Consider the following 22,647-nt stretch of genomic DNA (forward strand, 5'->3'; position numbering starts at 1 on the left):
TGTAAGCAATGGAGCAACTATAGGTGCGATTGGCCGTCTGCCTAGCACACCATACTCATTGGTGTGCCAAATGAATGTGGTTATTCATTTGAAAGTCTATTCTTCATTTATTGTCTTTTTCTCACAACCTGGCAATCATTATGCAGAATTTGCATCGCAAAAGATCTGCAGAAAAACACAAACAATTTTGGGCTCTTCCATAAGGATTACACAGCGAGGATTGACGTGTTTCATCATGAGATTGTCACGAAGACTGACGAAGAAAGCCTTATAAGTGAGTTTGGGTTCTTTTTTTTCTGACAGGATTACAGATACAGCCAAACAGAAGCAAGAACATTTAAATAACAGCCAAATACTGCAGGCTAGATAGGTTTGATTCATATTTTGGCAGGTACAGCATGTACATAGCCCCAAAAGAAGATCTGGGGCATGCCAGTCTATTGTACACTTGTATAGTACTTTATACTTAAAACAAGTCTACATCTAGACTAGAATCAGGATACACTTCTAGATGTACTACAGAAGTAGTTAATCATGGAACAAATTATAATAGCTGTTTTACAAATACAGACATGTAAATCAAGTTGGTAACACATGCAGACACACACACACACGCACACACGCATACACACGCACACACACGCGCACACACACACACACACACACACACACACACACACACACACACACACACACACACACACACACACAGCCAGGACTGTGATACACATCCACCCTCAGAGACAGCTACCACAGACACAATATATTAAGACAAAGATTTAGCATTTATTTATTTAAATTGAACCTTTGTAAATTTGTAAATGTGTAAATTTAATTCAATCCCTTTAAAGTTGTACTAGCACAAGCGTCCCTACAAAAATGGCTGTTTATTTGTTCTATTTTTCTATTTTCATTCTAGAAATTTGTATGATATAATTGGTTCTTTCAACTTTCGATAAAGGAATTATAGGGTCAGAACTCAAATGGATGAACATATATGGCCACTTGGTAGGTGATTTGTGGAGACATATAATGTTGCATCTTTTATGGTCCAAAATAATTCAACACATCGACTTGCCTATTGTTTAGGCTTTCCAAGCCCCCAAAGAAAGAACCCTGTGGCCGGAAATGGTCTGCATCTGTTTGAGAACGTTCAAACACTAGAGGCTTTAACAAAATTAAAGCACTAAATAAAAAAGTTACACCATGACCTCCCACTGCCAGATAAAAATTATAACTGATTTGAAGCTTGACTAACATGTAGGCGTAATTGATATACAATGGAACTAACATTTAATTATACTGTACATTTGAACTAATATTCAGACTAATACTATTCTATAATTTTAACAAATGTATGGTTCCCATATCTCAGCTTTTATATTTAGACTGTTGTTATATATTCTAGGATTGCTTATATTATTTTGTTATAATGTAGTATCAAGCACTTCTTTTTTTTTTACATAGGCCTACTTCTTATTTCTTATTTTCTAGTCCTTATGTTTTTCTGTGCTTAGGCCTATATATATTTATACTCTAGGACAGGAGCAAATGTAATGTGACACTATATCCCACTGGTAAATAATAAAGTATTTCAGATTCAGATTCAGATCAGATAGAGGCAATTACTTTCAAATTAGTGGATTACACGATTGGAAAGCATCTTAATCTAAAGAGTGCCATGTGCATAGATAGTGTGGCTACTTCACCAGTGCTTCTCTTCAAAGGTAGTCTGGCAAGGAGTTGTATGACATTTTCATTGTATTTATTTTGTACTGCCAATAGAAGACCTTCTGACTGGTCCATTAGAGTTATTATAGTGAGAGCTATGCCACTCCCATTCGCTGTAATATGAACTGCAGTATCAGGCTAGGGCACCAAGGGAAGTGTGCTGGACAACATAGAATGCATGGGGGGGAAATAGCTAAATGCTGTAAAATTAGAATCTCTGTATATCAATGCATGGGTTATTAACTGCTGCTGTGTAAATAACAAAATCTATGGGTAATAGTGAATACTTTTGCTGATACACAATTGAGGGATGTGAAAGGATCTAGTTTTAAGGCAGTTTTACAAGCACTGAGGCTACACGACATGACCAGTGGCTGGCAGCAGTTGTAATTCTCCTGAAACGCCCCATATTTGTTTTATCTTATTATCGTCTGATGATACATTAATAAAATAATCATTGGTATTCTGCCATGCATTATTGCTTTAGTTGGTTTGAAAATAAATGTGCTATCACCTTACATTGTTAACCATTACTTAACATTAGTCAATGCAGTAATATTTTTTAACTAACAGTTAATAAAGAGTTACATAATGGTGTAGTTATCATTTACGGATGCGTTCATGTATACTAATGTGGTTCATGTGAACTAAGGTAATAGTTTTCATGTTAACTAAGGTACTATTGTATTAGCCTATTAATAGGTTGAGGGTTTGGGTGTCTGTGTTCGGAAACAAGTTGCTGGTGCCGACAAAGTTTAAGGTATTAATATGTTCTCCAATGTGTTAATTCACTGTAACCTTACATCTGTTCTGTTGCACCTGCTATATGGTTGAAGTTGGCATACGCTATAGATGTTGCTAGCTTACGTTATTGCATATTCCATATGCATTCATGCATATGGAATGGAGGTGTGCCCCTCTACCAGTCCAAGCACACACTGACACACAGCGATGGTAGCATGGATCCACTCTGTGTCCCTTTACTTAGCCAGCCAATAATGTACTTCAGAGGACAATACTCACGTTTGATAAAGCTTTGGCCATGTCGCCGCTTGTCTGGAATTCGCTTTATGTTCTATCGTCTTTTTTACTGCAAAACAAAACAATGCCTTTGAGGGAGTTATATAGTGTGGCAGAACATATTGCGACATCTCGCAATACATATTGCAAAACTGTTTTTTCCTCAAATGTACCCTTGGGCGCTCCAAATTAATTATACAAAGAACGGTAAGATCTGATTTCGTAACGTCTTTGTATCATTTGTTTTCAGAATTTGAGAGTTCAGGCCGGCTATGACAGATAGAATAGAAATAAGAAATTATTCTAATGTGAGGGGATCCAGATTACTATGCTAATGTAGCCCAGTCACAGCCTATTTGAGTATATTGCGCTGCAAAGGAACCATGGATCAACTTTTCTTCATACGTCAAAGTCTAGCCTTTGTCTCTGGCACTTTCTTTTCTATATTCTCACTCTTGAAAACACACTTTTCTTTATTACTTGCACACACACACACACACACACACACACACACGCACACACACACACACACACACACACACACACACACACACACACAGGATAAAGGGCAGCCGAAATCTACACCTACACAGCATGACAGCCCTAAAGAAAAATATATTTTCCATGCGTACCAGTTATAACATTTCTCAGAGCAGGTAGAACCGTGCTCATTGGAACATCGTTGACATAAATAAAGGTGAACAGCCTTAGATCACAGGACGCGGTGGTGTGCTTCGTGCTTGTGTTCAAAATGAGGGAACACAGGCCTGATGTCAGTGGATACTCCCAGAGCACTGCAGCAATTAGTGATGACAATTTAAATTCCGAATTGCCACCTTTCCGCGGGCGGCCGGGCCAGACGGGTTGAGGAAGTCACCTATCTAATAGATGCCACATGATATTAATGTACACAGGCGCAGCCTCTAACCTGGCAGCCACAGCAAAATCAATCAAGGCCCGGGCAACGCGATCGTCTGATAAATATGCCTTCAGCAGCCAGGTACCAGAGCTAATGGTCTCCAAAGTATTTCTGTCAGAGACAGAACTCCTATTAATTATTCAGTCGTCTGCGCTGCCGTGCTGGGGTGATACGTTACAATATTTACAGTGCTGCTGCCTCCACCATGGGCTGTGTGGGCTAGAGCCCTCTCGCCAACTGGGGAGCATGTAAGGGCTATGTCATGTCCCAGATGAGGCAACTCAACACATCTGCTTCCTGACCATCTGCTTTGGATTCAACCCAGTAATGCCCTGTGGAGTACTAAGCCATGGAGGACTTACAGAAAAACATTAATTTGCTTCCAAAACCGGACTCACGCTACAACAGATTACATTGTAAAACTACTAAGCATTAACAAAAAGATACGCTATGAATTTAGTGACAGCATATAAACTAAATAGTAATTCCGATTTTCATCCATAAAGGCCTAATAGACACACTCAATATAGGAGACAATGATGTAGGCTCGAGGCTCGATCTATTATGACCCAAAGCGTGTCAAAACATGAATTGGTTTGTCAATGAATACAAGTAAATAAATGCAAATGGCAGCCTATTGTCAAGGTATTACAACGCCCCAACAAAAGAAGGGCCATGGTGGAAAATCCAGCTGTAACATTTCTACCACGACGCTCACACATGGAGTTAAATCCCCCTTTCATTTCGCCCACATCGAGGGAGTGTGTGGCAAGAGGGGAGGGGGGTCTTAAAGGGTGCTGGTGGTGTGTGTGTGTGTGTGTGTGTGTGGGGAGGGGGGGGGGGGGGGGGGGGGGGGGGGGGGTGTCACGTGGGTTCTCCGCTAAGTATGCACAGTAGTGACGTGGGAGCGCTCCGTCAGTGTAGCGCGCGGCCGGACAGCCCAGCAACAGCCCGCGCGGCGGCAGCAGCAGCAGCAGCGGCAGCAGCGCTTCAACCGCTCTTCTATTCTCCCAGCACCGCTTTTCGTCAGAGGGAGCTCGCACGGGACTGTGTGTTCAGAGACAGGTGCTGGACTGTTGACCACGAACGAAAGCTGGTTTTATTTATTTTTATTTTCACTGCATTCCGATAAAGCCTTAAATACTCGGAACATGATTTGTATTTATTGGGCTGGTTGGGGGGGGGTGGGGGTGGGGTGGGGGGTGGGTAGGCCTATTTTGATTTGATTCAAAGCTCATGTGATCGTAAGCAGCCCGACGCGTGGACGGACCCCCGGTTCCTCCCGTTTGGCCGCCGGTTCAACACTGTCCTGCCTTCTTTTCATCGATCATCGGGCCACGGGAGGAGGAGATGAACACGAAGGATCGTGTGCGTATGTGCAGGCAATAGAGGCGGACTGCTGCGGTCCTTATTTATTCTCATGATTTCATTCATGAAATGAATTTGTACTACACGGATAAATAAAGCCTACAGAAAAACACCAAAACAGACAAAAGGGAAGGAAGGGGGGAGGAGGGGAAAGAAGAACCGGGCGAGGCGGACCGCGCTATGAACGGGCTGGGAGCTCCAGCTTGGAGGCTTTACTTCGCACACACCCGAGACAACAACACACAGCCCAGCTGCTGCGTCCAGAAATAAACGCGTCCATCTACGTTCTCCGGGGCGAGGAATGTGTTTTGCATGATCATACAGGGGGCCACAGAAAAGGACAGATCACGGAGAAAGAGAGAAAGCGAGAGGGGCCATGGGATGGAGGACATTCCGAGTGGATCCTCGCGACCTCATGCCTTCCAGCCGCCGCAGCAGCAACAGCAGCAGCAGAGCAGCAGTGTGAAGAGGTAGGCTAGACGCAACAATCCTTTATCTCTCCCTCTGCCACCTTATCACACACTGACGCCTGTCATGCACCCCCCCAGACCCCCGCATACATTAACATCCAGCTGTCATATGATTTGGCCGAACGCCTATACAGCACATGCATCCTATCCGCCCTTTCCAGCGTTCAAATCAGCAGCAGTAGCAACCTTATTGGTGCCGTACGACTCTATCCTCTCGGTAATACTCTAACCTGTCAAGTTGCTGCTGCGATACTCAGTTGCAAACAAGAGCGATTCGATTCAATTAATCCAATTAACTTGGCTTTTTTTAATATATGCACTGCGTCCATTCATCTGTGCAAGCTGGCACTTAGCTCCCACGCGTAGAAAAATCTAACTGCTGAGGTGGACATAAAAAAAAGCAGCTGTTTTTACTCTGCCCATCTGCATGCCCAGTCTTGTGCACTAGACTATGAAACTTTAATAGGCTCTAATTTTCTAATGGCCCAATGGCCTGATTCTTAACTCATGGCTTTACTCCTGTAACGCTTTCCGAAATAGAGTTAGAAATCAGAGATTACTGGGAATGTACCAAAAATAGGAAGGAAAACTAAATATTGCACAACAGATATGTGACTCAGAGGTCTCTGATGGCAGAAATACATTACTACTCATACAACTGTTTATGTTAGAACAAAGCAACATCCTTTGCCATGGCAACATCCCCCACCCAGTGGACCAATGTACCCCCAAGTCGTTTAACCTTTTAGCGTGACATCGATGGATTACCTTCACACAGCCATCGGGTTGTGGTTGAATTATTTTAGGTCTTCAAATGTTGGACGTTATCCAGCAGTTAACCGAAAGCCTTTATTGCTTATCGGTTTTGGGGAATACAGAAGTGTGGTGTTTTACCTGTTTGCACATCTCACAACACTGAATCAATTCAATTAAATAATACCAAGAGCAGCTGAAGCCTCTGCACACAAAGGCTGCGTCCATTTGCCTGAAGCCCCAAGGGCTTCATGCAAAGAAACCCTCGTCCAATTTCTCAGAACAGCTGTCTTTGCAACAGATGACACAACAAAACAGTCATTATAAACATGAAGTCAATAGAGGTGCTCTGCTTTGCCTCCCTCCCTCACACAGTAAGGGAGGTGTGCATACACATTTCAGCTTAGGTCACGTTGCACAGACTGAATTCCTCCACGTTTATATCTTGCCCTTTTGAAGGTCTTAGTCAGTGCTACATCAACGCTTAACTTGCTGATACTAATTCAAAACTTATACATTTACAGTAAACATTTATTCTGGTCACGGACATGTCGTGTGCATGTTGCAGTTGCATGAGATGACACAGGCTATGTTAAAAAGAAAGAAATTTTAATAATACAATAAAATAAAAAGCACATAATAGCAGCATACATTTAAACTTCCTCACATTAGGCACTTTATTGCTGTTCGCCAAAATGTTATACCTTGTTATTATTGTAAATCCCTTACTTTTAGTGCAATTTAGAGCAATTAGATAGGTTACTATTAAGTAATAACTTAGTTAAAAACAATAACTTTATTGAAATGCTTCTCAGAAGTGGAGGTATGGACTTCCCAAAAAGACTTCCCATAGTACATCAATAAACAACTGAACATTAATTTAATAAAGTGTTCAATTTGAATAATGAGGTAAATCAAGATAAAAGGGATGTGTCTCTATTCGGAGGAATATGGCCCGCAGTCCCTCAACATTGAAGCGCTAGCAATTCTGGGTAATCTTGTGTTTTCTATTCTAGGCATTGACCTAAATGCACTACAAAAGCATAGACAGTGTAAACAGACTGGTAATACAGTGACCAGGAAACGTTTACAACATAACGGAAGAGGAGTTGAGTCATAGCAACAACCCATAAGTTTTATGACTACATTCATTGCATGGGTGGGGAATCAGAGCCGTAGTTAGGCCATTCCCAACCGAATTAGCAGCATGTCTTAAATTCTTTATGTAAAGTGGCAATGGTGAACCATTCATAGCAAAGCCCTGACTTTGAACTCCTGTTCACTAATGTATGCACTATAGATAAAGCTAAACCTCATTTCAATGTGGCTCCCTTCATGCACACACATGTACCCTAGTTGCTCAGCTGGAAACACCTCCTACATATTTGTTGCATGACTAAGGATTTGACTACCTGTCCAAAAAAAAGAACACAATAAATAGAACATACATGTATGGTTAACAGAATAAAAAAAAACATTTAAAACAGTGTATGAATGAAACTCACTTTGTCACTTAGTCATTGTTAAGTATAATTAGGAGTTCTCAGTAAGTCCTGGAAGAAAACCACAAAGTTACCAATTGCTTCAGCCTAGGCAACCTGGTACAAACAAATATCTAAAGTATCTACAACGCAATAGATCATGAAATCAAATTAAGGCAAGTCTCATTTTCTATAGCCCAATACATGTAACATATTGTTAAGAATTGCTCAACAGTTGGGAGATGTTTTTATCCAAAGCAGGTACAGAATAGGACAGAAAAGAGCTAATTAAAAGGAACATATTTGAACCATTTTAACACACCAGTTATTTTGACATAATGTTTTTATTCTTTTTGTTTTTGTTTGCCAGTTATCTCTGCATCCCATACTTACAGTGCGTCATTATACTGTCACTTCTTACCAGCCTTTCTGATTATTGATCGCTGAGGAGCCACTGGGGCCCCAATCAGCACAAGTGTAACTAATTGGCTTGCATTGAAGTGACATTGATGGGGAAGGCAAGGAAATTAATTAACAAAGGAAGATGTTGGCGGAATAGAAAATGATGGAAAGAAAAATGGATGTTGGATCTGACTGCTATATTACCATTCATATCCAGCCCGGCTAATCTCCCTGGCTATGTGTGTCTTTGTTGGAAGTCGGTTTCTATTGACGTGCCTGCACGTCACTCTCATCTCGCACCTCACAATCTATATAATTAGTCTGTGTTTGTATGGACAACAGTGGCAGCTCTCTCAGAGTATAGGATATTGTCTGATATAAAACATGTTAACCTTTAACACAAATGCACCTTGGCCCCTTGCTCGCTAGCTTTATTGAATGTGTTGTGTAAGCTTATGAGCTCAGAGAAAAAAATGGTGAGCTGCCTACCGGCCACTTCTTCTTTTTTAGAAATAAAAATAGAGCATGGAACATAGATATCATCGACACACTAACACAAAAAACAAAAAGACGCAAACAAATGTTCCCCATTGAATGTGCTGGGCATTCAAAAACAGAATGTGGCTGGCTTGGCCCAGCTATTCTTATACAAAACAAGAAGTCATTGTCATAAGAGAACAATCATTATCATGCATTATCACCATGGTCTGGAAAAACAAGCCCGAGGCAAATTACTGATTCCAATCAGGGTATATTTGATGTGTGTATATTACGTGGCACACGCATGCACTATATTTTATATTTTGAGCGATACATGGCTTCGTCCCAGGAGGAACTAATTGTTTGCCTCCGATAGTCTTTTGATGGAAGCTGCTGCCGTAGACACAGTTTGCATTGTGACTCGGCTAGAGAGAATCGTATTGCATACTTGAATCTTATCATGCCAGTCAATAATAATGAAATCACTGTGTATGTATGCATGCATGTTTGTATGTATTAATCTTTAAAAAACGGATCAATTATTATTATTATTAATCAAGGAGAATATATATTCTGGAAATTATAAGTTTATCTGAGGCTTCAGCCTAATATACCTGAAATAACCATATAGCCTTTGAGGTTGAGGGTTGTGTGTACTTTTGAATTAATATCCATGAGTGTGTGTGTATGTATGAGTTTGCATCCTGTATGGGTGTGTTAGTTTGCATTTGTATGGGTGTGTGAATTTTCATTTGTGTCTTTGTGTGTGTGTGAGTTTCTTTATGTGAGTTAGTGTATGTGTGTCTGTCAGCCTGCGTGTGTGTATGTGAACCTGTTTATGGGAAAGTGAGTGTCCATGACCATGTGTGTGTATGTGGGGTATGTGTGTTTGTTGGGCTATGTGCAGAATATAGTACGATCTGAGCCAGTGAGAGAGTGTGTTTGTGTGTCTGTGTGTGTGTGTGTATGTGAACCTGTGTGTGTGTGTGTGTCCTTGTGTGTGTGCATGCATGAGTGCGTGCATGTGTGTATGTGTGTTCCTGCATGTGCGTGTGCTTACATGCTCTCAGAAGACGAAGCTGCCCCGATGGTGGGGTGTCTCCAGCAGACAGGAGGTAGCAAAGGAGGGTGAATGTCAGGTGAAAGCTTTTGTCGCCAGCGGCGGCACATAGCTGCAATTCTTGCTGGACCCTGAGAATTCACTTTGACAGATGCATCCCTTCCCAGGTTGAAGCAGTTCGGCGGGGGTCTGATAGAACGGACTTGCTCAAGTGGTTCAGAGTAGCATTAACAAGCACAGTGTTGTGCAAACCTGCAATTTATACATCAACCATAGGCATTTGCCCAGTTAATGACGTGCGTGAGCCGGCCGCCATTTCGTTCATGCCCGACACCAGACGGCAACCTCATATACTCAATCTTTATAATTTTTTCATTGTATTACATAGAATAACATTTCAAACCAGACTGTCTTTTATTTAAATTAGATCAAGTTGGTGAATATTGTTACATTATATCACACATAAATGCAGAAATGCCTGAGCAATCATTTTGTTCTGCGACAATTTCCTAACTCAAACCACTCACGCTTGTTCAATACAGTGATACAGCTACGTTCACAAAATATTTTAAGTTGGCCAACAACAAAGGAAATAGGTTAACTGAGCACTTCCTTGCAGGAGGCAGCAATTTGGGTATTTTAATATGTAATGATTAATTTAGAATTACCACAAAGAAAATATAACCATTCGAGATGAAAAACGTCCCCCCACAAGCACAACACTCTCTCTGCAGCTAGGTCGTTTCGCTTCAAGCCTTTGAGCAGTTGCAATTCTGGACACTTGCCAAGACACCTTTTATCTGCTTTCTACCTTCTATCTCTGTTTTTGTCTCATTTCTATAGATAAGAGAGATTAACTGCTGCAGAGGTGACCTTTACCACATCCATATGGAAGCCAGACGATGAGCACGACCCAGAGTTTGTCAGCCGTGCAAAAAGAAAGGAAAAAATGTGCATCAACTCCATGGGTAGAGGATCGCTACCTTTCCAACTCCTCTAAGACCCCCGATAACCGTGTTCCACGCTGCGTTGGGGCGTGTAGGGGGGAGGACCTGGGGTAGCATTCCCCAGTTCCTAGTTTTACTCAAAGTCTAAAACTACTGCAAGCTCACCAGTCTCTTTAGCTGTTGGACGCCACATGTTTGAGGTGACTCCCGGTGACCGCCGCCTCCCTCCAACTCAATCTTCACCATGTCGTGGAGACGGAGGCACTGCTGCCCCATTAAGATGACCTGGACCGTCAAGCGCTCACTGTTCCGCACCCAGGTGGCAGGCCTACTATCGCTTGCCCTGCTCTTAACCTTCTTCCTGTTCTTCAGCCATCAGGACTGGCTGCCCGGACGCAGTGGGCCCCGCGAAAGCCCCTTGTCCTACACCGTGCACGGTTTCCGTGGCCCCAAGGTGGAGTTCAACCAGAGCTCCTCCATCAGGAGCCTCTGGAAGGAGATGGGGTACGTGGCGCCAAAGCATTCGCTCAACCTCAGCTCTCAGCATGTGGCGGAGGTGGGCGAGACCGGGGGAGAAGGGGAAGGAGGGGCAGTCCGGACAGGGGTAATGGGGCTGGAGGATTCCATGAGTGCCAACAACAGTTTACAGAAGGAAATGGGTATAGGCGGGAAGCTCAGCGCACATCCATACCGTTACATCTTGAACGAGCCTTTCCTGTGCCGAGACAGCACGCCCTTCCTCGTCCTGCTCATCGCTGCCGAACCAAGCCAGGCCGTCGCCCGCAACGCCATCCGCCAGACGTGGGGCAATGAGAGCGCGGCAATGGGGCTGGGCTTTGTGCGCCTCTTCCTGCTCGGAGTAGGCAAGAGCTCAGAGAGTGCCCTCCAGAGCAGTATCGAGGAGGAGAGCCATGTCCATCACGACATTATCCAGCAGGACTACCAGGACACGTACTATAATCTCACAGTCAAAACCCTGATGGGTATGAACTGGGTGGCCGCTCACTGCCCACAGGCCCGCTATGTGATGAAGACCGACAGCGACATGTTCGTCAACACTGAGTATCTCATCCAGAAGCTGCTGAAGCCCGAGCAGCCACCCAGGCAGAGGTTCTTCACGGGGTACCTGATGAGGGGCTACGCGCCCAACCGGAATAAGGACAGCAAGTGGTACATGCCGCCAGAGCTGTATCCGAGCGAGCGCTACCCCATTTTCTGCTCGGGGACCGGGTATGTGTTCTCGGGGGACATGGCAGAGCTGATATACCAGGCATCCCTGAGCATACGCAGGCTGCACCTGGAGGACGTCTATGTGGGGATCTGCCTGGCCAAGCTGCGCGTCGACCCGGTGCCGCCCCCCAATGAGTTCCTCTTTAACCACTGGCGGGTGTCCTACTCCAGCTGCAAGTACAGCCACCTGATCACATCCCATCAGTTTCAGCCCAACGAACTCATCAAGTACTGGAACCACCTGCAGACCAACAAAGCCAACGCCTGCGTGAACATGGCTAAGGAGAAGGCGTCCAGGTATAGACACCGGAAGTTCCATGGCGAGCGGCCCCACTAAGGTCCTTTCTCAGGACTCTCCAAATTCCTGTCGAGGGAAGATATGGGAGGAAAGGGGGATTCAAGGTTTCGCCACATTGTGGCAGCTGCAGCTGGGATATTGGGATATGTAAGCACTATACACTGTATGTGAAAGAGCACAATGTTTTTGGTATCATGTAGTCGACAATTGAAGATATTTTTTTAATTTCCGAGAGCCGTTGAATATTGTAAACCTTGTTGAGCTGTTTCGATGAGAGAGTTCATGTCTATGTGCAATACTAAGCATGCACACAAAAAAAATTACAGAGGTTTAAGAGCAGTCATTGTGACGTTTCAGGTGCCAATAGAACGCTGGGAAACACATTACAGTTCATGGTGGGGGCTGTCCTGTATACTGGTGGTATGGTATACAAAGAGTGGGGCTAACTGTGACCCACATTTTTATAGAACATTTATGAAACAAATGGTTTGCCACAGTTCAAGGGGTATATGACTATATATAAATGTAATATCTTGAAAGTTACTACTACCTAACTATGAATGACTGTATCTTTGATGTGGACCAGTAATGCTGCCCTGTTTCTCAATGTTTATTTTACACAATTATGAAAGAAAATCAGGACTGTAAAGAGAGGGTTTATCTGTCAAATTCTGTATTTTCTTTATGATATACACTCACAGTCACATGTCAGAGATGGATGAGATTGTATTTTTTAAAGCTTTACATCAAGTGAATCTGCACTTGAGCAACTGTGCAATGAATAGAACTCCAATTAAATGTATTGAGTTAAGATGGGTTGCAATTGTCTGTGCCTTTTCATTGAAAATCTCAAGTGATTTACAGCTTGACTCTGTCATCCACATTCAATGTCACTTCCACACAGTAGTGTTACATGATCTCACTGAATAGAATTTATCTGAAAAACCACAGGGCTTCTGTTGTTTTTTTGTAAAGTAGATTTGAATTGCAAAGCAATGTGTGTGTATGTATGAATGATTTTGAGGGAAACTAGGGCAGTGTGGGGATTGTTAATATTTGTGCACACACTCCAGCTCTTAAAGTCACCAATAAAGAAGAGGATAGATAATTGGGTGACAACTTGAAAGAAAAGTACTCTCATTGAGCTATGGCAGGTAACATATATCTCTGTTGCGACCACATACACCTCTATCGACGCCTGTCCTTCAGATCTTATCTTATCTGCTTTGCATCTGGATTTGGTTAGAAATGTTTTTCTTAGATAAGTCATGCAGTGTCAGATAATTATATCCTGCTTACGCCCCAGGCAAAATGGCTCGCTGGCTTGCAGTCCGATCGCTCGATATTCATCAATGAACATCTTAACTTAAGAGTTATTTTGCATAATCTTTAACCGCATCAATAGGGAGGTCTGTTTTATGGGAGCAGCACAGCACAAAAATGTTAATTATTTAAATGAAAAAGAAACCTCTACAGGAAGGAAGAGTGTAATGTGGATCATATTGCCATTTGCACTTGCTACTTCAAACAATAAGCATCGTATTTTGTACTCACATATAGATGTGGCGTCATAACTTGGGAAAACTTTTTAGCTTCTCTTTGCAGCACAAATTTAATTTCAGCACTAGTTTTAACTATCTGAATGTACACTAATTAAAAGAGCAAAAGGTCTTGTTTTTGACATTAATTACATTGCTAATATTTGGTAATGTTAACTTAACATTGGCCAAGTCCAATAAATGTGCATCCTATAGGCCACAAGATGAAACAAATTACAGGTTGCAGGAAATATAGGGGCATCGTGGAAAATAAGAGGGGGGAGGGACGGACAGATCTGTGGAAAGAGTGAGATAAAGTACAGGAAATACTTACAGGAAAAACGGAATGAGGCAAGGCAAAAATGAGAAAAAAAATGAACGACCCTGAGTAAAGGAAGAGGGGGTAGGAGGTGGGGTCTGGAAGTGGAAAAAAATGAAGAGAAAGCTATAGTGATGAATGACGCACAGGTTGGCTATGAATGATTGGTATAAGAACTGTGCAGCTGTAAATGTAGATGAAAAAAAGGAGGCAGTGGTGATGGTTGTCGTGCGTTGGACAGAAGAGCGATTGAGATGTCGAACGTGATGGAGTAGGGACTGTGGCCAGGACTTAACACTGCAGCTCACCGCTTCTGGGAAAGCAGAGAAGTGAAGGTTCACTTCTGTAGTAGACAAATATACAGACCTTTCTGCACCGGCCAAGAGTCCAACTTGGTGAAATACAACTGCAGCAACTGCGGTGAAAATCGTTTGAGCAAATGTTTTAAGGCAGACATTTATTTTGTTGCATAGAAAAATATTACCATGCATCTCTTCAACAGTTAAGCAAAAATATATAACTAATGAAAATATAATAACTGCCAAATTTAGTTTTTGCATGACAAATAACAAGTCGCATGTGGAGGTTTGGAAGATCAAAACTACACGGTTTCAATTAAATCAAGTCCAAAAAATGTATCAAGAAGGATCAGTTTTTCCACCTTGATGTGAAGCTCCTAAGAATTCTTCTTCTTGGAAGAGGCAGCACTTTATACAAGGCAGATTCCGTCCAAGGCTCATGGTCTTGAAGGAATTGAGCCAACGTCTATTTATAAATGTTATTCGACAGGGACACTGCAGAATTTGCAAGGACTCAGCACCCTGAATTTACTTATTTGTTTCGATCAGAACAGGGCCATCTGGCCATGCATGTCCTGGCTAACAAACCAGATGAGCAAGCAGGGGTTAGAAGATAAAGCGAAGGGAATCGACAAACTAAATATAATGGTCTATTTATAAGATCATATTAATTGCCTATTCAAAATGTTTGGTAAATGTTTCGATACTATTTTTTTTTGACATTCAAATCTAATCAGTCTAACTTCCTCTACAGCTGCTCCATGTTTGCGAGGCAGCCAACTTTTCTGGTCTGGCAGCCATGCTTTGCATTTCATACCGATAACACTTTTTCCTCTCCCCCTCATATAAAGGCCTTCAGCGGGGTGACATGCTGATATCTGCAAGAGTTGACAGGTACCACCAAATCCTAAATTCCTAAGGATCTTAAAAAAATTATTCACAGTCCTGCCTAATACAGATTTTACACACAATATTAGGCAACTTGGTCAACATGTTCATTTTAAATTGTCTCTTTACAATATCATCCAGGTATTGCTAAGTGTTTAGTTTCCATCCCGAAAATAATGGATAAATTGTCTAGTGAACAGTATTGGTATTCCTTTTGTTTTGTTTTATATTCTTGGCTTTTGGGGTGTATAGCAATTGAAAGGGAAGATATTTAGTAACATTCTGGCGAGGCCATCTAAGTGTATTAAAAAGGCTTAAGACCTTGGCAGATCAGAAACCCAAAGACCGTCAGGAAGGCACTGCCTATCCTTCAGCTAGTAGGATCATGTTTCTGGGCAGGCCTTTCTTGGCATGGTTCAGTAGTGACTAGCGGGAATAAATATCAGGACTAGGGTTTATTTGAGGGCTTATGTCTTGGATAAAATGCAGACGTAACATAAAACTGTATCTTAGGTAATGTCAGGAGCTTTTTTGTCAAATTGAAAACAGTGAATGCTGCTATTTTTTCATACCTGAAATAGCTTGAGGCAATTGTCCACAAATGTGCATTATGAACCATAACAGACGTTCCATTTAAATGATAGTTAATACTTATCTGAATGGAACTGTAAGTGCATTGTATTTATCGTTTGAGATTGCTTGTGATTAATCTGTGAAATATATTATTTTATAAATTCGACGACATTATTTGCTCTACTATTTCCCAATATTTAATTCTTTTTTTACTGAGAGACGATGAGCAATCAATCAAAATCCGACCCCAACCTTAGTGTGATTAGAAATTTGTCTTTCATTAAATAATTATCAGCGTTTCCTAACAAAGCTGCACATCTTAAGTGGGGCATCTGAGTGTATGAGCACACTTGTAACACTCAAATATATATTGTGAGCATATCATATATTTCACTGGAGTGCCGACGTGCACATTACACTTGTAATTGTAGAGTTGGAACCATGAGGCATTTGTGAAATACAACAGCACTGGAATAGTGTTGAACGAGTCCAAACAAGCAGTGATCACGAGGCCTTGGATAAAGAGCTGTTAGATAACATTCTAATGCTGACATTAATTTGGCAGCAGACTACTTTTTTCCAACTCTTCTCTCCCTCTCTCTCACACATACACCCAAAAATTATTCCTTCTGTTCACGCAGTCTCCCTCTCTCCCTTAAGACACACACACACACACACACACACACACACACACACACACACACACACACACACACACACACACACACACACACACACACACAACAAAACTCACACCAGCACACATTCACATCAATGTGTGAAAGCACTTAAGAAGGCAGTGAGTGAACCTAAAACCTTTTTTTTTTTTGGTCTTATATGATCGCCAACATAGTAATATATGCCATTTCAGAAGTTACTGAAATATGTCCCCAATTTAGAGACAAATGGGGGAAAATCTTATGTTTTTGTCATTCTCCCCAAAACACCATCCACTCTGCTGTGAACGCGGATGGCGTTCTTTTTGTGACACTCAGATGTAACGACTAATGGGCACCGTCGGCATGATCTGTGTGTGCGTGTGGAGCTCTGTCGGAGCAGTGTTTTCTTTAATACCCATGTCCAAGATTTAGGCTGTTTGGACACGGTGTATCGTTTATCATTACGGTGTGTGGCCCACTTCATGTACTACACTGCCTCATTATAACACTCTAACTCTAACCCTAACAACAACGGTTCTAAAAAAGTCTATATAAAAAATTTGCGTGGGTCGTAGCCCTGGGGATAACACGGCCCCCTCTTTCCCAGAACTCTCAAACCAAAAACACACTTTTTGAAATCTCATAGGGTTCGAAATCCAGCTGAAACAGTAGGTTCACTGGCTTTTTAAAACAGCACACAAAGAGACTGAAGAGGGCGCGCACAACAAATGTAAAAACATACCTGCAAGGGTGCACGCGCACACAAACACACACAAGTCCAAGCAGGCACATATAATCATAATGCTTTTCTTGCTCAGACATCTTCTTCAAATCTCCATTGCAACGTCATCATGCACACGGCCACACCCACACACCCACAGACAATCCATCCATCCATACATACATACATACTGCAGCACATTTCAGCCTGGGTTGAACACTGATTGCCAGATGGAACAGATGAGGGCGAGGGCCAGAAACATGGCAGAGAAAAGAGATTGTGACAAGGATTCCGAGAGTTGCCGGGCTTCAGGATCTCATGGCTTAGATCTTCATTCCGCCTCAATGACCTTGGCTGAGATTGGTAGGTAAGAAGCGCCAGTCGAGTTGAAACATGGTCCAATCGGCTATAGGACATGAATTTCCGATGGGTTTTGCTTCTATAATGCCTCACACAAGGATGGGGGATTGCGCACGTGTGCATACACACACACACACACACACACACACAACACACCACACCACACACACACACACACACACACACACACACACACACACACACACACACACACACACACACACACACACACACACACACACACACACACTCACACACACACACACACACACACACACACACACACACATACACACACACACTTGTACATGTTCAGAACAAAATCAAAAAGCATCATACTAGACACACAGGAGCATCCATGTGTTCGCACTCACACAGATAAAGAAGAAAATAAAAAGGATAGCACAAAACCAATATTAATCCTTGGCTAGGTCTGTGCTGGAGATTGATGCAGTTTAGTAATATGAACTTGTAGCATCTTCTTTCTTCATTGAACCACTTTCATTTAAGATCCCATGGCATGCTTCTTTATGAATGCTTTTCTATAGCTGTTAGCGGGCCCCTAATACAGTATTTGAAGACGTTCAAGAAATTCAGCCTTGGTGCAGAAATACAGCCACTACAAGCCAGTCCCACAATGAGCTTTCCACAAACATGCCATTTTTTAGAGGCGGGTCAAGGTGGAGGGTGGGGTGTGGCCCTGAGCAGCTTGCAGCCATGGTACCATGTGCTTGCTTTTACAGTGGATGTATCGCAATGGCGAGGCGCACACAGCTTTTGGCCGTGTTCTGTAAATATTCTAGAACCCTCCGGGTGCTCCGGCGGGAGTCCTGGAGCACTACATCTAAATAATATCATGTTATACATAGATATCTATACAATATCATATATATCATCATGGCCGAAAGCTGTGTGCGCCTCCAGACGATATTATGAATCTCAAACAACTGCCTCGGGTTCTCCGACGTCTCTGGCTCTTCCACTTCCACATCAATCTGAATTAGACTGAACCACGACATGGAGGAGAAAGGGATTGTTGCCCGCGATTGTTGCCCGCGATTGTTGACTGCGATTGCCTCCCGCTGGAGCCCCGCTGCCCGCTGCCTCGGCACCACCGCCTCGGCAGCAGGCAACGCCCGATGCCAACGTGTTTTGCATGTGTACAAGTGTACAACACTTGTTGTACAAGTGTACCACAAATTCTCTGGGCGGGCATGGCAGAGAAAGGGGAGGTAACTTGGCCCCTTATGATGACATAGGGGGCCAAATTCGAAATCAGAGCGTCTGAGCTTTTTTAAAGGCGGAGCAGGATACCTAGGCTGTTTCCCAAAGTGAAGGCTGCAGCCTTGCTAGAACACTTCCTTGCTACTCGCGTCCTATGGAGATGGGGCCAGAGTGCCGGCAAGTGCTGCCTAGTGTTTGTAGCGTTCAGAGTTTGGAAAGACTCGCTAGTGTGGAAGCGCTTCCGCTTTTTAATATTGCTACAGTGTTAAATATTGTAATATTTTAATTGTTGAAATTGTTATTGGCAACAGTGGTTTGTTTTATCACCAACTACTTACATATTAAAACAAATCAATCCATGCAAAATATAGCCTATTATTACGTTGCAAAAACGTTTGAAAGAAATTGCACAGGTTCATTTTTTGCATTTTCCTGTTTAATCTATAAAAAGCAATACGGCACAAATATTTCTGAAAACGTTCAAATAACTTCACTTGTTTAAAGCAATGTGTATTGCTTTCTTTAGGCAATTTTTAAATATCCTGCGCAGCGTGTGAACGCAAAAGGATTGTGGGTATTTTGTCTCGTTGAGGATCCATCGATGCATCCTTGAAAATTCTCGGAATTCTCAAAGTAAAGGACGCGAAAAGGGTGCAAATTTGAGTGTTCTCACCATTGGAACAGTGCTTTTCGGCGTTCTATGATGTAGCGTCCTTAAAAAGGCAGCTGTTGAGCATGCTTAATTCACATTGGGAAACAGCCCTACTGCTTGTTTTACACCTAACACCATTTCGAGCTACTGGGGGATCAAAGGCAGGCTAGGGGACCTTTAAAATAGAAAGGACAGGATCCAGAAAAATCGAATGTCTTTAAATTAGATAGATTCTTTGTAAAACACCCTTTTCACCCTTTTTGATTCAGGTATGGCTTGAGATGACCCTCATGGTGCATTCCTGATGTTCCACTCTCGTTGGTTTTGGACTAATCAATGCAGGGGAAAACCGGACAAGGCTTTTAATCCCTGTTTTTTCATGCCCGCCAATACACACCTGCGTAATGTGCTTTAACCATTATTTATTTATTCAACAATATATATATATGTGTATATATATTATATCTATGAATTGTTGGTAACAATTTATAAAAAGGTGCTACAATAAATTGCAAACTAGTCATTACTTAACCCTTTGTTAATGTTTGTTAATTGTTACTAAAATATCTATTTGGCACGAGCTAATCTTTTTTTTTTCATTTTACAGAGTGTCGCTGGTTAGGGTTACGGTCGTGTGCTAGGGTTAGGGCCATGTGTTATGGTTAGGGTTAGGGCCATGTGTTAGGGCTAGGTTAGGGTTATGCAAACAACTAATATTTAATTTATGATGAAAAAACTATTAACTTGTGCCAAATAGATATTTTAGTAACAATTAACAAATATTAACAAAGGGTTAGGTAATGACTAGTTTGCTATTAATTATGGAATTGTTATATATTATATATGTATTGTATATAATAAACTTGTTATATGGTGACTCATTGAGAAAATTTTAAATTGTCGGAAACTTGAAACTTGGCTACGGAAACTTGGCTAACCGGATTCAAATCTGAAATTGTAATTTATCATGCAGTAATTATCAATAAAAAGCATATTATTATATACTTATATTATATATATATATATATATATATATTTTTTTTTTTTAAATAAAGCATATATTTATCAAGGTATCCTCTATATGTACCCACTAAACATTGGACGTTGGATAGACAGATCATGTCTTTATCTGGTCCGTCGGTCCATGACCAATTCTGGACATCTATTTGACGTCCAAACTAGGTCCACTATTTGGATGTCAAACCATGACTCAACTTGGACGTTATATTGACGTTCAACATTTCACCTTTGAACTGGGTATATTTCTTGGACGTCATTTGGACGCCTTTGACTGGTGCAGGAAATGTACACTTGATCCCACTGCGCAGTGTGTCGTCGGAGTGACGTATTTTCTGTTTCATTATAGGATGTCAAATTTCGGTCCACTGAAAGGGGTTGTTTTGTAATGTCACGTTGTTTCGACTTCTACCAAACGTCTGATGTTGACGTCCGTGGGACCTCCGTTTAAGGGCTATTTAAAGTCCAAATGTGACGTCGGAGTGACATCTTTTCGACGTCAAATTTAAACTAATTTTAGACGTCTTATTTATTTGGAAATGCAGTTTGTTGGAAAAGCTCAGTAAATAATTTCATGGTAGTCTATCCACCTTATTTCCGACTTAAAAAATTGTGACGCCATGCTAGCTATTTTGGTCGGCATCCGTAGCTTACTGGTTAAGGAGTTTGACATGTAACCAGAGGGTAGCTGGATCGAATCCGGACTGCTGCACTACTACCAACCAGGACACATTTTTTGTGTCCCGGTTGGTAGTAGTAGTGCAGCACTCTCCTACGTCCTCATCCATGGATGAGTTGCCCTCGAGCAAGGCACCTGAAACCCCCACCTGCCCCCCCGGGCGCTTCACTGCAGCTGCCCGCTATGCAGGTGCGCATGTGTTCACCGGCTCCTGGCTGGGTAAAGCAAAGAAAGATTTTCACCAAAAAAGGGACAATAAACCTATTTCCCGGTCAATGCTCGAGAGAGCGAGATAGCGAGCGAGAGCCAATGATCTCAAACGAGCCGAGGACAGCTCCCTATTAAGTGCGTTTTTCAAAGTGAGCCAGTGAGCCTTACATGCACAGCCTAATGCTCTGATTAAAGCCATAGTTCGACTATGCTCCTCATTGGACAACTGCAATTGTCAATTCCCTTCGGGTCCATATCATTTCTCTGACGCTCCATTAAAATAAATCGCCATTTCTCATTTTCCGACGGCAATAACCATAAAGATATAATAAAAAAATAAATCAATTATAGATATAGTATAAAAAAGTAGTCTAAAATTAGTCTAAATTTGATGTTGAAAGACGTCCACAAACGACCACATTTGGACTATAAATAGCCCCACAGAGGTCCCACGGATGTCAACATTAGACGTTCTGTAGCTGTCGAAAAAAAGACGTTGCCTTGGGTTACAAAAAAAACCTTCAGTGGACCAAAATTTGATGACCAATAATGACAGAAAAGACATTAATCCGACGACACATTGCGCAGTGGGTATGGCATGTATTTATAAGTTAAGTGCATGCAAGAGCAAATAGAAGAAAACACTCTTGTGGATAGCCTAGCCTGGGAATCAGACTTAGGGTCAGGTCAGGCCAATCACAATCGGTAATCTAATATTCGGCGTGTTTAATACAATTATTGTACATAATACACTGAGTGCTTTATGGGAGTGCCGTTGAGACATTTTCATAAACCAGCAAGATGGCTGCCACAGATACGTATTTGGGAATTGGTGTGGCGACAGGCAGGCAAAAATAAAAATATGTTTCTAATGAATCGACCGTTTATTAAAACAAGTATGCAATGTTTTACTAGAGATAATAATTATTGTATTCATATTCACTATCTGTCATCTTTAGTCAATGCCATTACATTGTTTCAGAAATGCTACAGAAGTATTGTCCCTTTACATCAAAAGGAATTAGAAGATAATGTTGTTATTTGCATGAAGGTAATACATCTGGCATGCCAATGCTGGGACCACCACACTTTGTAAATGATATAAAAAAACACCAACTACCAAAAGGTGAATATGAGGATAAAAGTCGTGAACAAACTGCCCGAAGCAAATTTTGACGCTTCCCCGCCAGAGAGCTGAGAGTTGTTGACTACCTTGAAACACAAGTCAACCTTTAAAGCTTCTGCTTCTCCTATCTATGGTTTGCAAAATGTTAGACACAAAGAAAAAAAATCGATAACAGGCCCTTCAAAAACAACCACATTTTATGCTACTATAGGCTATATTGATT

At 41.9% G+C, this 22,647-nt stretch overlaps 2 protein-coding genes across 2 annotated transcripts in view; one reads left to right on the forward strand and one right to left on the reverse strand.

Annotated features, from left to right (window-relative positions):
- LOC307078640 (regulator of G-protein signaling 5-like) overlaps positions 1-22,647 on the reverse strand; it is a 141,449-nt gene that overhangs the window by 36,850 nt on the left and 81,952 nt on the right. The gene's annotated exons all lie outside the window — the stretch shown is intronic.
- b3galt2 (UDP-Gal:betaGlcNAc beta 1,3-galactosyltransferase, polypeptide 2) lies at positions 4,898-12,975 on the forward strand. Its single transcript, XM_079740651.1, has 2 exons — positions 4,898-5,508; positions 10,528-12,975. Exon 2 carries the CDS (start codon positions 10,876-10,878, stop codon positions 12,196-12,198), a length of 1,323 nt encoding a protein of 440 aa, XP_079596777.1. The 5' UTR covers positions 4,898-5,508; positions 10,528-10,875; the 3' UTR covers positions 12,199-12,975.

This window comes from Pollachius pollachius (genome assembly GCF_949987615.1).
Source record: "Pollachius pollachius genome assembly, chromosome: 7".
Lineage (NCBI taxonomy): Eukaryota > Metazoa > Chordata > Actinopteri > Gadiformes > Gadidae > Pollachius > Pollachius pollachius.